The sequence below is a fragment of the Hipposideros armiger genome, unplaced genomic scaffold, assembly GCF_001890085.2.
Source record: "Hipposideros armiger isolate ML-2016 unplaced genomic scaffold, ASM189008v1 scaffold_922, whole genome shotgun sequence".
Classification (NCBI taxonomy): domain Eukaryota; kingdom Metazoa; phylum Chordata; class Mammalia; order Chiroptera; family Hipposideridae; genus Hipposideros; species Hipposideros armiger.
This window is the reverse complement of record NW_017732272.1, coordinates 343,021-359,646: the sequence shown is the minus strand read 5'-3', so window position 1 is coordinate 359,646 and position 16,626 is coordinate 343,021. Positions and strand designations below refer to the sequence as shown.

Sequence of the window (16,626 nt, the reverse complement as noted above, 5' to 3'; positions counted from 1 at the left end):
CAAGTTTGTGCAAAACTTTTCCAGTTTTAGAACTGCAAGTCCTGAGTTCTGGGAAACCCTGGATTCCAGGCATACAAGAATGGTTGGTCAACCTAAACATCATACGTAAGAAGGTAATTAATCATATAGGAAATAAAGTAGACAAGGTAAGGGGGATTAGAGGTTCACAGATGGTGGGTTGCTAATTTAAATAGGGATACCATAAATTCCTAATTAAGATGATGATATAGAAGCAAAGATTTGAAGAGTTGAGGGCCTTAGCCATGTATATATATGGAGGTAGAATACCCTCATGGGGGAAAAAGAAGTGTAAGAGCCCTAAAATGTGAATATATCTGCATATTCAAGGAATAATAAGGACCCTGTGTTCCTGGAGCAGAGTGAGGGAGTATTTATGGCATTAGGGGACATTGTAAGGGATTTAGCGTCTATTTTAAGCAAAGTGAGGATTCTTGACAAGATCTTGAGTGGAGGAAATATGGGCCTGACATGAATTGTTAAAGGCTATCCCTGCAAATATGTTGCAAATAGACTGGAATAGGGAAGGATAGAAACAGAAAAATTGCATAACAGATGGCTATTGCAGTAATCCAGGAGAGATGATGGCGTCTCAAACTAGGATGTTATCAGTGGAGATGAATGCATGATGGAATAAAATGGAGTGTGAGAGAAATGCAGGAGTCACAGCTATCTCCAGAGTTTTTGGACAAAGCAACTAGAATCATAATGATGAGATCAAGTGATATGGGGAAGAATTCTGTGGTTCTAGGGGGAAGGTTAGAAACCAGGAATGCGTTTTGGGCATGTTGAATTTGAAATAGAATTTAGATATCAAAATGGAGATATGAATAGGCAGTATGGTATATAAGAAATAAGGTCTGGGACAGAAGTACAAACTGGCTTGCAAAGAAATCTCCTAAATTATTTATTTAAAACTTTGCTTTAGCTCATGAAATATTTCAATTATACAGAAAACTACAAACAATAATATAATATCCATTTGTGTGTGACCATTCAGTTTAACATGTCAGTATTTTGACACTGGATTTTTAAAATAAGGACATGTTTATGGAATTATTGAGCTCCTATCCCACCATTTACCCACAAGGGTGTTGGTTACAGGCCCCAATGCTCAAAGGCCCAAGCCCATGTTCCCATATAGGTGTTAAAACCATGGCTCTCAGGGCCTAGTTCCTATATTATTTACAGCCACTACTCACGTAGTTCATCTCACCCTTGACCTATGCTCTTACTTCTCTAACTTTGATGCCCTTCTTAATTTCTGATACATGGAGATTTACCATCCTAATTCATGCTTGGCTTTAGTATTCATGTAATTTTTTCTAAAATCGTATTTACTTGTCTTTAGAATGAGCAGGGGTCATATCCTATTGGTATGTATTGCATTTAAAAAAATCATTTTTCTCTTATAGAAGAGGATTTTTGAGGAAGAAAATTATAGAACTTCAAATGTTTCTTAAGTACAATACATATTGAGTTTCTGAACATGGGGACAGTTCTTTATGAAATTGAATATGCTCTCTGTATGCTGAGCTGCACAGGGAAAAGGGCAAGAATGTTCCAATCATTCATTGCTACATTCCATATCCATGAAAGCAGGTAGTGTCTGTTTTAATTTCCTCTGTATGCTCAGTACCAATTACAATTCAAAGCACACAGTGGGTGTTAGGTAAACATTTATAGTTATTGCCTGGGCAATGAAATATCATTTCTAAGAGAAAGGGAATCCGTTCTTTCTTGGGTCATCAAATACTGTATAATTTCAAAAGTGGAAAAACAGCAAACCTGGGTAAAAAATAACTTATGAAAATCGGTTTCTTTCCAAGAGCACAGATGTAGCCCTTGCCCAGAAAAATGGAAGTGGCATGGGGACAAATGCTACCAGTTCTATAAAGAGAGCAGGAGTTGGCAAGGCTGTGAACATTTCTGCATTGCTGAGCACTCAACCATGTTGAAGATAAACACACAAGAAGTGCTGGTAAGGTGCTGAGTTTTTGTCAGTGTTCGAGGTATTCCCAAAAACAGGTCTTTAAAAATTTTATATAAGAAGAGTCTAAGGAGGCAAGGTCCACAGACTCTCCCATTTTTTGCACTCAGACACACACACACACACACACACACACACACACACACGCACGCACACACACGAAGATGTTTTCTTTCTTCCCTTCCTTGTCTGAGACATAAATTGTCCTTCCAAATTCTTATTTTACCTCTTTTTGCATCAAAGCATATTCATTTCTTTTCCTCCAACCTGGTCAGTCCCTTTCTCATGTATTTATAAAGGTTATTTTCCCATTCCTGCACTTTTCTTCCCATATTCTTCCATTTCCCAGAATCACTCTACATCTTTTTGTAAATCTGTCTCCTGTATTTTTTTTATATCAATCCTAGTATTTACCCTGTGACTTGAAAATAATGGATCATTTATAAACCTTGGGTGATGTGATTCTTGGTTTCCAGATTATCAGTATAAATTCCAGGCTTATTAAAACAAAATAAATTCTTTGACTTGGGCACAGTCACTGATAGCACAAACGCTTTCCTCTCAAGGGTACTGTCATCTATGTGACACAGGACTCATGCAAGTCTCATGTGAAAAGTGTTGGCTGGCCCTCCACATCTCTCTGTATGTCTTTACATATAATAATATTTCTGAAGCTAAAGGTTTTCTTCTGCGTCTTTCACAGGAGTTTGCCATGCCTCAGAGCTACACTGAGTTTTTCTACTCATACTGGACAGGGCTATCCCGCAATGGCAGTGGCAAGGCCTGGCTGTGGTTGGATGGAGCCCCTTATGCCTCTGAACTGTAAGCCTTCAGAGTATTTTGTTGCAAAGGCATTTAATAGAGACATAGTATTGAGTGACAGAGTTCAACAATTTGGTTCAGTAAGTTTTAATGGAACATCTGCTTTGTAGCTCTTGCTCTTGAATGGTGTATACAGTGGAGAGGGAGACAGATACACAGCATCAGTAAAATAATAGAGAAAGTGCTTCGTCTGGTTGCTTTTAGAAATTTTTGTTTTAGAGCCTGAAGTTTCTTGGAACATTAAAAGTGCCTGGGATTCCCTAAAGAAGGAGAGGGGAGGGGAAGGGAGAGGAAGGGAGGGAGGGGAATGGAGAAATCTTTTATGAATGAATAAAACTGAAGCCCAGGTTGTAATGGTGACTTGCCTAAAGTCACAAAACTTCACAACTTGTCAATTCCCAGAGATAGTATAAGATCTATGATTTCTTGGCTTTCTCAGATGTGCATTGAAATGGAGAGCACATCTTTAAAAATGCACTCTCTGAGAATAGATTTACTGATGACATAATAATATTATCAAAAATTAGTATTACTTATGTGAGTATTCAGATAGGAGAGTTCATAATATCCTTTGAAATAGGTAAATGTAATATGTAATTGAAAGCCTTATTTAAACAGACACCTTTCTTCTCCCAGGAAATAGAACATATTCCATGTAACCATTTTTATTTCATAGTTAAGTAAACTGAGCAGATAATTTTTAAGTAAACTGAAGGTAGATAATTTTTCAGATGGCAGTAAAATTATATGTTAAGTTTGGGTTATAATGTATAACGTAATATTAGTTATAAACAGTTTTTGTTGTTTTGGGTGACCTGATGCTTCTAAAAATGACCGTGGAAATTGAGGGGATGAAAAAAAAAAGGACTTGGTGACCCCATCTTTCCAGCAAACTCATTCTGGGCATCTATTGTATAATTTCATCCAGCTATGAATACTTCCTATATACTTTCTTGGGTACTTAATATTTCATTTTAGAAACAAACTATGATTAAATTAACTTTTTGTTTTCTCTTTTAAGATTTGAAATAATTATAGATGTCACCAGCCTAAGAAACAGGGACTGTGTGACCATCCTCAATGGAAAGGCTTTCTCAAAGGACTGCAAAGAGTTGAGGCGGTGTGCGTGTGAGAAAACAGCAGCCACAGTCAAGATAGACAGACTCCACTAGCTCCTTTGAACTGTTACATGGAGGTAATTGACTCTCCAGCCACAACTCCGACTTCAAGCTCCCTTCAGAGAAGCTGAAGATCAGAACAAAAGTTGCACTTGTAATAGTTTGATTTCAGTTCCTATTTTCTTAATTTGATCCATGTTTATACAACAATTGAACAAAAAGATTGAGCCAAGTAATGTCAATGCAAGGGATACTGAGACATTGGGAAGTAGAAAACACAAAAGCAAAAAAAAGAAAAAGAAAAAGAAAAACCAGGAAAGGCAATCCCTCTGGCTGGCACAAGAAGGATTTTCATATTTCCTGCTCAGGATCACCAGCACTTCTGAACTTGACTTCATGCACATATTTATTAGTCGCAGAGAAGTCTTATTTATGTATCACCAAGTGTCCCCAGAAACCCATATAGTTGTAATCCATCTTCTTGACTTTGAGATAACTTTCTAGTGTTCTTCCCTCTCAGCATCTCATATCATCTCCCTGTTTTCATGTCCACCTTAAAATTTGGAGAAGTGAGAAACTTAAAGCAAAGAAATAAGTGTATGTAACACTCTTTGCTCCAACAGTCAAATAGTCCATGAGAAATTACCAATCAGTCCTTATACTGTGCTACCAAATACACAACTTATTCTTTTTGTTTTCTTTAGTTCATATATGTGTTTTTTTCCTTCTCAATCTTTGAATAAAGGTCCCATCTGCCATGTCTATGGCCTGCTTCCCACTGGACTAATTCTCTTTATTAGTATCTTAACTTCTTAAAGACATACCTCCCACTGTCCATTTAAGATTCAATGATTGTCTCCTTTCTTTAGGTGTTTCTTCTAGGAAAGAAATATTCTCAGCTCAATTCCATATCAGAATTACTGTTCCTGATGCTGCATTTAGAGAGAATGAACACTAGAAAAAGTCAGTCTGTGTATGTGCATCTGGAATAGTTTGGGTTCAGTTCCTATTTTCTTCCATTCAATCCATGTTTATACCTTGCAGGTACTAAATATTTAATAATAATAAATGTAAATAATGTGAACTGTATGTGATTTTAGAATGGACTTGTGATTTGGGGAAAAATTCAGTGTGGAAATGCTCTTCAAAATATGACAGCAGTTAATATTTTGGTGGTTTGTCCCTTACTGAGAGGTTGTAGGGACTCTAGAAAGAGTACTGATTATTTGATTACTTTAAGAAAATAAGAAGTCTTTGAGATGCATTTTTTTCCTTAAGAGGATGGTTTTAATAGTTTCCTAAAATGAAATCCTTTGACTCTTTATGTCATCAATACATGGCTAAAGATGAGTAAATTCAAATTGCAATAGGGCATGTTACCCACTCAGGTCACGAAAGGGAGTGACTGACGTTTGTATACATAGCTGGTATCTTGTGTAGCTGTCCCTTTCTCAGGATGACAATGTGCACAACTGTAACAGGGGTCGTTGCCAATAACGCCATCACAAACACTGGCTTTGTGAGTTTATAGATAAATCAATTTGAGGGGGTTAACAGTAGGAAGGATAATTTATTATAAATCTTTATTTTCAACAGTGAGAACTTGGGTTCTTATATTTATTTTCAGTAAGCATCTATCTCATGTGACATGACATTAAGTTAGCAAACAAATGATAAAGAGAACACTTTTGTATTTATTTTCATAAGACTGTGTGACTTATCAATCACTAGTTGTATATTTTTTCCTTAAGACGTTTTTGTTGATTAGCTAGGAAATTTTTTCAATGTTGAGCAAATTTTGTGTTGATTTATTGTGTTATGCAAAGAGAACTTCATTGTGATCACAAATTGAGAGTTTTAGACCCTTTATTTTCATGTATTATTGCAAAAAAATAACTTCACTTCCAGAAGCTTATTCCATTAAGTATAAAGTGGAAATATTTATAATTTTCTCACAGTGTAACTGTTGGCTGAAGTGAGGTATATGTGAAATTAGTTTCATAGGCTAAATAGTAATACAAAATTTAAAGAATATTAAAATATGTTTAAAAGGGGAGAGAGGATTTAGTGATTATTTTTAAAAATAGGGGAGCACAAATGAGCATAAACAACCTTCTTTGGAGACCTGTATTCATGAGCAAATTGTAGAGAGATACCAACAATGAGGAGCTGCGGATATTATAAAATATTTTCTAGGGTGGGTGCAGATATTTAATGCACACAGTTAATGTAATAAGCACATACCTATAAATGTGGATTAAGCTTTTTGTCAAGCAATTAAGTGTTATTTAAGCACTGCTACTACAGAAAGAAAATGTGGTTCATATGAGAAAGTCAAATGACTTTGCGGACTAACTTGTAAAATGAAGACAATGCACACAAATTTTGACCCTTGGCATCCTACATAACTATCATCTAGTTCAGGGTTGGATGACAAATGCCTCTTTAAACGACATTGCTTTAAAGGTCTAGCTGCCTGGAGACTGGGTGTTGAATAGTATCCTTTCTTCAAATCTGCCACCTAAGGGAAAATGTTACTTTAGATGGTGAGGAAGGAAAAAAAATAGCATTTATTTAACATTTTTGGCTATTCTTGAGCTTCTTTCCCTCCATCTTTGCCCTCAATAATCCCCTCATCTGTATAGCAGGACCCACTGATAACAATATGAGCAATTATTTCAAAAGAACAGCGAAAGAATATGGCACAACCTTCTCTCCACAAATGAAAAAAAAATGAATAGAAAATAATCATAACATGAATTTGAAAATATGACTTGCTGAGAACAACTTTCCATTGAGAATCAGAGAAGGCAGCATCCATGAGTTAGTTTTTCAGGAAGAGAAAAACTTTTCTCTTCTGGGCTGTCATGTGTTTAGGTTCCTCTGAAGAAATTGCAGGAAAAGTCAAACGAGGAACATGGCCTTTCTTGGTAGATCTGAGTTCCCCAGGGTACACAATGAGCTATTTCTTTTCCTGAGGATATTGAACCAGTTCTTAAAACTTATCAACAGGAAACAGGTCATGAGCCCTGTAACAGCAGGAAGTATGAGGAGTGCAGTGGGAGCTTTAACTTCGGGGATATAAACAGATCATGAAATAAGTAGAAAAGTCTAATAGGTTGCCTCAGGGTAGGCCTTCATATCTAGGAGTCAAATACTTTGTAAAGGGATTATTGCCATTTTTGAAGAATACAAAAAGCAGCATAATGTGTTTAAAGAGTACATAGCTTTTTAAGGAGGTTCACTGTATGAACAGATTTTTAGAATCTAATAATACTATTATTCTATAAATCTCACTCTTCTAATGTTCTTTTTACACACTTAATGTACTTTAACCAGAGCACATAACAAAGCGCCTTTATGTTATGTAGGACACAGTTGTATGTTTCCTTTTCATATTTTTAAAGTTAACTTGGAACTCAATGAGATGAATCAAGATACCCAATTGATTCCCGGAGGGACTAGGATATAAAACTGTTTGTCCCAGTGCTAAGGCTCAGTCCCTCTTCCCACTGCCTTGAAAAGGCCTTGATATTCTGGGCCAAAAGCAACTTACAGGAAGAAAATTTTCTACTCATAATATCTGTGTGGAAAGCAATATTGCCACTGATGGAATTTGTAGGTGCTTATGCCAGCTGCACTGGAGATAAAATTCTGACTTGTAAACACAGCATCACATAATGGTGGGGTGACATCAGCTGAAGGATGTTTGCCTTTTGCTTCCTTGTACTTTTTCTAAAAAGAGTTATTAAATGCTTCCTATCCTTTCTCTAAACATAGCTCCATGACAATACTTTGGAGAGCCTTGAAGACAAACAGTCTTTACTGTTAAAATTTGCCATTGTTTCTCTTTCATTCCAGGTTATTATATTCAGCTGCCAGCTGCCAGCTGCCAGCTGTGAAAACCAAACACAGGAGACAACTTATGCTGTTTTGCTCTTCTCCTTTTCTACTTTCCTCAGAAAACTAGAGAAAAATCCCCTTTTATCGAAATCCCTGTTATTGCAATCCCCACCATTTTAACTCCAGGTCAAGAGGAAACGAACAGACAAAAATACCTCACAAAATCCTTCAGAGGTCACTTACTATGATAGACTTCTAGATTCATTTAAGTGATTTTTCACTGTTTTTCTAAATTAGGTTTTATTTTACTTTATTTAATTAAGTGGTGTCTTTAGTATAAAGAAAGATGAGACTCTAGTGTAGCTCAGCTAATCTTTGAGAAAACTGAAAGGTTAAATAAGATTATATTGAATTTAGCAAATATTTGATGAGAACCTACAGTGTAGTAAGTTCTTCTAGGGATGGTAAGTGTATAGAAGAGTAATGTAATAATAATTAGTGAATTTTTGCTTCCTATAGATCACAAGATACTTTTATATCCATTGTCTCTTGGGAACGAGCTAATCCACATTCAAGGAGCCTGAAAACCTAGGACACAGGTTGTCTATAAATTTATTTGAGGAGATTCATTCACTTTAAAACAGATATTGTATCTAGATAGTTGCTGACATTTTACATATAAACTTTATCTTCTTATTATTCCCATAACATGAGCAGGAAAAGGGGTCATTTTTGTCTGTAATACACATATAAGGTTGATGCCTAATGATTGGTGATTTATCCCAGAGAAGAATAGCAAACACTGATACACTATAATACTCTATGCAAGGTATATTCTCAGCAATTTACACATATTAAGGATTTAAGCCTCAAAGATATTTTGAAATCAGACCTGTTATTATTTTACAATGAAAAAATTGAGGCACAGATAGATGCAGTTAGAAGTGCTGAAGCACTAACCTTGAGAGTCCAGGTTGTGAGTCATTTGATTTGGGAGTGGTGGGGATGGTCGTAAGAGTGGGGAAGGAAGCTTATAGCTGTCCTCCCTGGAGACATGTCGGTATTAGCAGCCAGACTATTCCTTCCACTTATGTGGAGTTATGGTGTTTCATCTCTCTGGTAGAATTATGCAGTACTGAAAAGGTTACTGTCTTACAGACAGCAGAAAGCAGCCTGTTTTCCTTCCAATTTGAAAATCCATATCTTCGTCCTCCCATCCCACTAGTCTGATGGCATAATGCCCGGGAGCCTGCAAATGTGTAGAAAAATCTGGCAGACAGTGAGTTTAAGGCCTTATTTATTTAAGAAAATATCAACTGCATCATCTCCCCAGTGATTTATAGATTTCTGTGTGGAGTTTTTATAGTCTCTCTAGACTTAAAAAAAACATAGTGAAAAATTAAAAATGACATATGGGAATGATTTTTCTTCCATTTGTTCTCAACCTACAGGATTTTGTCCTCTATAACTCTTGAGTCAATTTTATTCTTGGCAATTTGAACAATGCCAAATTAACATGAACATCTGGCAAATATTGAAGAACATTACCCAGTGTAAATGCAAACATAAGGTTTGAATCCCAAGTTGCGAGTTCTCTCACACACACCTTGGGTTATTTCTGCATTTGCTGTTTGGCATTTTGTGGCAGGTTTTCCAACAACCTGTTCCAAACACTATTACAATAGGTCACTTTGAGCACAATTTCTTACAGGTAGAGAATCTTAACACATACTTCTCACAGATAAAGTACTTCCAACTGGTGCAGTTAGAGAAAAAAAGAAACTTGTCTTTGAGATATCCACAGCACTGGTGAGTTGATTTGGGTCTCTGTGTTGGCAACCTGGAGAGGCAAGTCAGTATATCTGAGGTTAAGTATGGGGCTTATGGTGACGTCCTTGTGGGTAACTAATGAGGGGCACATAGCTTTGTGTTTGTTTTATTTTGTTTTAATATGGTACCCTCCTGTAGTAGTTTTGTACTCCTTCTTCAAATAACAGCTGTTTTCTCTCAATAAAAATGTTGTCGAAAACTATATGATTTCACTGATATGTAGGATATAAAACTGAAAACAACAAAGGAGCAAGACAAGCAAACAAAGAAACAAAATCTCATAGACACAGACAATAGTTTAGTGGTTACCAGAGGGTAAGGGGTAGGGGGGTGGTAGATGAGGGTAAATGGGGACAAATATATGGTGATGGAAGGAGAGCTGACTCTGGGTGGTGAACACACATGTAATATATAGATGATGTATTACAGAATTGTACACCTGAAACCTATTTAACTTTACTAACCATTGTCACCCCAATAAACTTTAATATAAAAAAAGTTAATATAATTTTAACAAGCCACATATTTAAAAAAAGAAAAGAAAGAAACACTAAGACTGGCTTCAAATTAGAATCTCTTTTTTGAGCTTAATTCTCAAAATACTAAGGCACCTGATTCTGTTCACCAATCTCCCTAGTCCTATCTGAAAATCTTAATATGGAAATTGTTTAATAATTACTATACTCCTTTTCCCTTAGCACTCTCTAGTCATTAAATTATACAAAGGAAATATACTGGGTAATTAAATAATATTGTTCATTCAGACTCTCAGACTTTGATATGAATGTTCTAAAGAGTAATGCCAATGGGATGGGAAGGAGGAAGATTTAGAAGCCAGGAGGCTACTCTTAAATGACCTCAGCTTTGATTCCAATCAGAAGCCTGTGAAATTGTAATGCTGGTCATGTCTCCTGGGGGAAATCTAACATATAAAATAAAATGAACATTTGAATTCCCTCATGTTTCTATTTTTTCTTGTAACTTTGTCACTTTTCCCTTAGACACTTACAGGTCAGGGCAAGGAGAGAAGCCACCTTGCCAAAGCCACAGTGAGGTGAGTCCATCCTGAGATAGTCCCACCCAATGTTCATGACCACTTTGATCTTCTTCAGGCTGCTGGTGATCAAGTCCTATAAGAAACAAGACTGGGATGATGAACTGAGAGGGGAAATAAGCAACAACAACAAACTACCACGAAATATAAAATGTGCCATTTTTCCTAGAAAAAAACTAATGGGAAACTGAAAGCTGGAGAGAGAGAGAGAGAGAGAGAGAGAGAGAGAGAGAGAGAGAGAGAGAGAGAGAGAGAGAGAGTGTTGGGGAGGGGAGGGAGGTATTTAAAAGAAGAAATACATTTTATAGATTTTTTTTTCTATTGTCATATGATCAATGTAGTGTTATGGACTATGGGAAAAATAAGCATCCGGTATTAAAATAGTTTTGACAGATTTAGAGTTTGGCAGACAGTATATGTCAAAAAAAGAGTGTTATACTGAAGCCTCTTTATCAGAAGTAAAAATAGTCTTCACATCACAGACCACATAGGTCATTTTTCCCAGTATACGTCAATATGAAAAATAGTTTAGAAGATTCCAGAAGCAACTTAACTGTAAGCATAGTTTGTTAGAAGAAACATTACTATCTTTTGTTACCAAATTTGCACAGAATAAATAGTGTTAAACCCATAATTGTAATGTTAGTTCAAGTTGCCTTGTTCTATTGCATATCCTTAACAAATTGCTCTCCCATTATTCTTGTGAAAATGAACTTCAACTAATTACTGAATATAATAGGCATACATTTTTAATAAGCTCAGAAATGTGTATCTTTCTACTTCACGCGTATTTATGGGTAGAATGATTTTGGAGAAACATCTTATTGTTTGCTTGTTAAAATGTTAGTAAACTAGGTTTAATGTTTAGCAAATGCTTATTTTCACAGACCTCTCCATTTCATGACATCACCTCACTTTTTATACTTCTGTTTTTCCTTGATAATTACCAAATTGTTATAGATTATTATACATCCCTATAGCATTGAAAATAATAAATTTAAAACATGAATACAGTTATAATGTATGTATACCTTGGAGTATATTAGCAAGTCACAAAGTGGTATTCCCTTGCCCCCTCCCCTTTTTGATTAACAAAAGCCAGAGAACTAAAATATTCTTATTTTTGGATAACCATCCTGTGTTTTGTTTCTCTAAATAAAAGGTCAATAAACTATACTAATTCTTACTTTATCTCTTTTAAGCCTTCATTACAACAAGTATGCTACTGTTATAAAATATTAAGAAATTCTATCTTATTACATTCAGTCCTTCCTTTTAATGGGCAACATGGTGATATGAAGCCATAAAATAGTGTTTACTGGGCCGGCCGAGTGGCTCAGTTGGTTAAGAGCTCACTCAAGAGTTTGAGCTCTGAGCAACAGCGGTTCAAGTCCGAGCCCGAGCTGAGCAGCTGCTGAGCTGCCAACAGGTAGCAGGATGGCTCAGCTAAAAAAAAAAAAATAGTGTTTACCATTTCTTCTTTGCTGCCTATTTGTAGAAGATTAGAACCCTCCTTCAAGCAATCCTCTGTACTGTTGGCAAACTTTCCAATTTTGAAAGACATGGTAACAACTTTCTCCATTCTGAATCCAGTCGTGTGGACAAGGGCTGCAGTTATGAGCTTTGAGAAAAACATTTTACTTTAGTAAAATTATTGTAAAAATATTAGAAACACATCTCCTCAAAAGAACCCCCAGTGAAGCTGATCACTCTGACCAAATGGTTCATATTCTGCAGTACTTACCAATTTCAGTTTCTCTGAGGCTGACTATAGTAAGATGTATATGATCATTTCAAACTGCAGTAGGTCTCTAAGAATTATTTTAAAGTAAAATTAATTGGGAAATATAGTTTTCAAATTATTCCTCTTCTATAATAATTGAGCAGATTATGCTATTTTTATAAATCTTTAAGTTTACATCATTTACAGTCTTCATTTGTTTGCTTGTTGTTTCATATCTGTTCATCTTAGTGGCCCAGTCTAGTTGGAAATGTACTGGACCATTAAGCAAGTTAAGTAATAAGACTCAAGTTGATGTTTAAGTTCTGAGAGTTAAACATGTATGTTTTTCATATATAATAGAACAAACAATGCACATTAAGGGGTAATTTGAAAATACTGTGGATGAGGATACCTGAAGAAATACATAAGTGGCCAGTATGCTTATCTTAGGACCTTGCTATAACTAAGAAATTAGCCATAAGGTTTAATCGGTCTTATAGAATATTGTCTTAAGGTAGAATGTATTCACAAAAGAAGGATGCTCAAATGTATAAAAGGGGTACCAAAGAGCAAGAATTCGACGAAGTGTTTCTGGCACAGTTTTGTAGAGGGAAAGATGCTACAGCTTCCACAACTCAAGTTTCTAGAGAGAGTCACAAGTAGTTCATTAACAATCTCCATGGCCCAGATGTTGGATTATTTAAGGCTCTTCAATATCTTTTGTTTGGAATCCATCCTGAACACTGTTAAAGTTATAGCATAATTAGTGTTGACAATGGCAGTTGAAGGGTTGGGGAACATGCTGGATTCAAAAGTCTCCAAAATGAATACTGTCATTGACTCAAGGTTGATGGCTCGGAGGTGAGCCTAACTTATGCTTGCAATAGCTTGTTAAATATAAAAATGTTGTTGGGCACACAGTGATTCTTTAAACCTTTACTGGATTGAATTTCAATCAGAAGGAGCTATGGTAGTTTTTTTTACCTCTCTCATTGGAGATTACTTAAACGGGATCCACTAGGGAGAAGTTAATTCTCTATATTATATGTGTAAGTGTTATTAAATGCTAATTAAGTAACCATAGAATACTTTACAAACTATATGACAGGTAAAAATCTGCTGTTTTAGATTTTAAATGCTTGCAAGGAATGTAAAAGATAAAACTGAAATAACTATAGAATTGTTTTAAAGATCTGAATCCTGCATTATTATAATTTTTATGGTAAATACTCTAATTTCCAAAATGAAATTTTTGCTTGAAGAGTTATCTAGTAGGTGAAAGGGATGGACCAAGATAAGACTAGAATGAGTAAAAGAAGAAATTCACCTTAGGCATTTCAGCTAGAGAATGGTCGAGGCCTTGTAACAGTAACAGGGAAAAAAAAAGAACTCAAACCCTTTGAAATGCAAGTTATAACTTGGAATACATTGGATTTACAAAAATGTCAAATTGAACAGATTTAATATCATATTTCTCTTATCCTTATATAATGCACAACCTTACTAACTAGTAATATATATTCTTTTAAAACATGTTTTAAATATTATAGCAAACCAGGTAGCAAGCTTGAATTTTTGAAAGTAAAAATACTGTATTGCATTCTCATCTCTTTTCAATATCACTTGAACATGATTGGTTCAGATATTTCCTTTTAAACATATAATTTTGGATGAAGAACATTTTCCCAGGTAATTTTGCAATTATCTCAGAAGGAAAAATGAAGAATGTGTGATTTGTTATCTTCCCAACACCAATCAGAGAAAAAAAAGATAAAATTTATCTTTGTAAGATAAACTGAATAATGTCCTTGCACAAGATGCACATGTCCCAATCTCTGGAACTTATAAATGTTACCTTATGTGGAAAAATAAAAACAAAAACAAAAAAACACTTTAAAGATGTAATTAAGTCAATGATCTTGGTATGGGGAGGTTATCCTGTTTTATTTGTACCCTTGTGAGAGGTAGATCAAAAAGATACAATGTGATACGATGATGGAAGCAGACATTATGCTGCTGGCTTTGAAGATGGAGGAATGAGCCATGAGCCATGGAAAATAAGAAATGCAGCTCTAGAAACTGGGAAAAACAAGGGAATGGATTTTTTCCTAGACCCTCTAGAGAGAATGCAGCCCTGCCAACCTTGGTCTCAGTCCAGTAGGACCCATTTTGGACTGCTGATCTCTAGACCTGTAAGATAACAAATTTGTGTTGTATTCAACCCCTAAGTCTGTGGTAATTTGTGATATCAACAATGGGAAACTAATACAAATATTAAATAATAAAGACAGAACTGATTACTACAGCAGACAGCTCCAGGCTTATTAGATTTTGCCAGTTTTTCAGTTTCTCTTTATTTCTTAATGTTTATCAGATAATTTGCAGAGTATTTTATGCAGAAATAAAACAATAAAAAATATGATTTCTTTCACTTATTTTCCAAATCCAGCAATTCTTTGTCTTTTCCAATGAGCGAAAAAGGAGAGATAGAGATAGTACCACATATTTGTTAAATCCATTGCTCTTTTTCTTTTCACCTTTACTTATCCTCTTACACTTCTTTTCACTTTTTAATGTTAGTGTATCATACACATTATTGTACTTTTAAGTGGGTTACCTCATTAGAAAAATCACCTGGGTTCATTAGGTAACAGGAAACAAAACATAAACTACAAAGTACTGAAGTAAATAATTAGACCTGGTTACCTGAATATTTGGTGGGAGACAGATGTTTCTGGTAAGCGTTTGGTAGTGGAGTATCCCACTCAAGGGAGGTGTACACTTCTTCCTCCTGCATGTCTGCAATGTTTTGATAGGTAACACAGTCCCCACAAGAAGCTGAGGCAAACAACTCCTCTTGCAGTCAGGAGCAGATTGGTGTAAGAACTGAAATTGGTTACTTTTCCCACCAATGGGAAAATATGTTTAAGTTTAAGGAATAGAATAAATGCATCTTCATCCAGAAAGTAGAAGTTTATGAAGTTTAGGCCAAAGTACAACTTGTCAAAGGAGGAAATGAGAAAGGAACTGAACTCAAAATGGCCGATAATAGAACATGTGAATTGCTCTGGTTTTTAAAAGGTAGCAAATGTTGAAAGTGAACATATCAGATTATTATTAAGATGAAAAGTATGGAAGTGAAAAGACTGCACTTATATTTGGTGTAGATCATGAAGCATGGGGATGACCTAGGTAGCAAAGATAGGAGGATAGCTCAGTTTAGGCAAACCAGGGTGGAAGGAGTTGTAGAACACTGTGTATCATTAAACAAAAGAGCTAGGAAGGGATAGTATCCCTAAAATAAATATACGCACTTTATTAGTCTAATGCAGTTGCTGTGACAAGTAAACCTCAAAATATCAGTCATTTAACACAATACAATTATATTTCTTGTTCACATAACATTTTAGCTTCAGCAATTCCTAGTCAGTGGGTCCTCCAAATGATTCCTGGGCTCCTTCTGTCTTGTGAAACATTGTAGTCCTCTACTTCAAGCCATTGGAAAGGAAAAGAGAAGGTGGCAAATCCACCCCTGCTGCTTAACAGCCATAACATAGAAGTAGCATGTATCCCATCCACATCCACTAATGTAATGCCCATGTTTGGATCTAAACGTTGGGCTGGATAAATGTATAATAGCTTTTGCCTGGCTAGCAAACATTCTATGACAACTACACTCTAGAAAGAAAGCATGAATTATTTAGCAGACAAATGGCCATTTCTGTCACATCCTGTGACTATTGCACTGGTATTGACAAATTTGATACTTTAATTATCATTGGCCATTTTTCCTTACAGCCAAAGATCATGTCTCAATAATTTACAGTCTGTAAACCCCATAATCTGCAATGTCCTTTTTTTGTTTCAGTGTCTCACTGGATCAATCATTGATCCTTGTAATAGAAAAAAACAAATGGCACTCAAGGGTATCTAAGGGCATTTAAGGAAGATGTTATTTTATAAAATATTGAGAAGGATTAAGGGAAGCAAAAAAGGGTGGCAAAAATATGCATTGGGAAGCCCTTATTATTACCCTTAGACCTGAAGAATTAGGGGGAGGGTGTTCATCGAAACTTTGTGTCCTGTCTGACAGAAACTTTGCCTTGAACAGGGAATAGCAGAGGAATAAACACCTTGACCAGTCCCTCCTTTCACCCTCCGATAGCTGCTAATGCTCCCCTATAGTTGAATTAACTGGAAGCCAGAGGCCATGTTTGTCCAGATAATG

General features: G+C 35.7%; 2 protein-coding genes across 2 annotated transcripts in view; one reads left to right on the top strand and one right to left on the bottom strand.

Annotated features, from left to right (window-relative positions):
• CLEC1A (C-type lectin domain family 1 member A) overlaps positions 1 to 9,823 on the top strand; it is a 23,734-nt gene extending 13,911 nt beyond the window's left edge. Inside the window, exons 4-6 of the mRNA XM_019630562.1 lie at positions 1,848 to 1,999; positions 2,712 to 2,830; positions 3,852 to 9,823. Of these exons, the coding sequence (XP_019486107.1) occupies positions 1,848 to 1,999; positions 2,712 to 2,830; positions 3,852 to 4,002 (422 nt within the window). The 3' untranslated portion in view covers positions 4,003 to 9,823. The remainder of the gene's footprint in view (positions 1 to 1,847; positions 2,000 to 2,711; positions 2,831 to 3,851) is intronic.
• Positions 4,136 to 16,626, bottom strand: CLEC9A (C-type lectin domain containing 9A). Its single transcript, XM_019630563.1, is given in 6 exon segments — positions 4,136 to 9,631; positions 10,631 to 10,718; positions 10,721 to 10,751; positions 12,147 to 12,216; positions 12,218 to 12,296; positions 15,105 to 16,626. Coding segments are annotated over 6 exon segments (513 nt in total). The 5' UTR covers positions 15,196 to 16,626; the 3' UTR covers positions 4,136 to 9,477.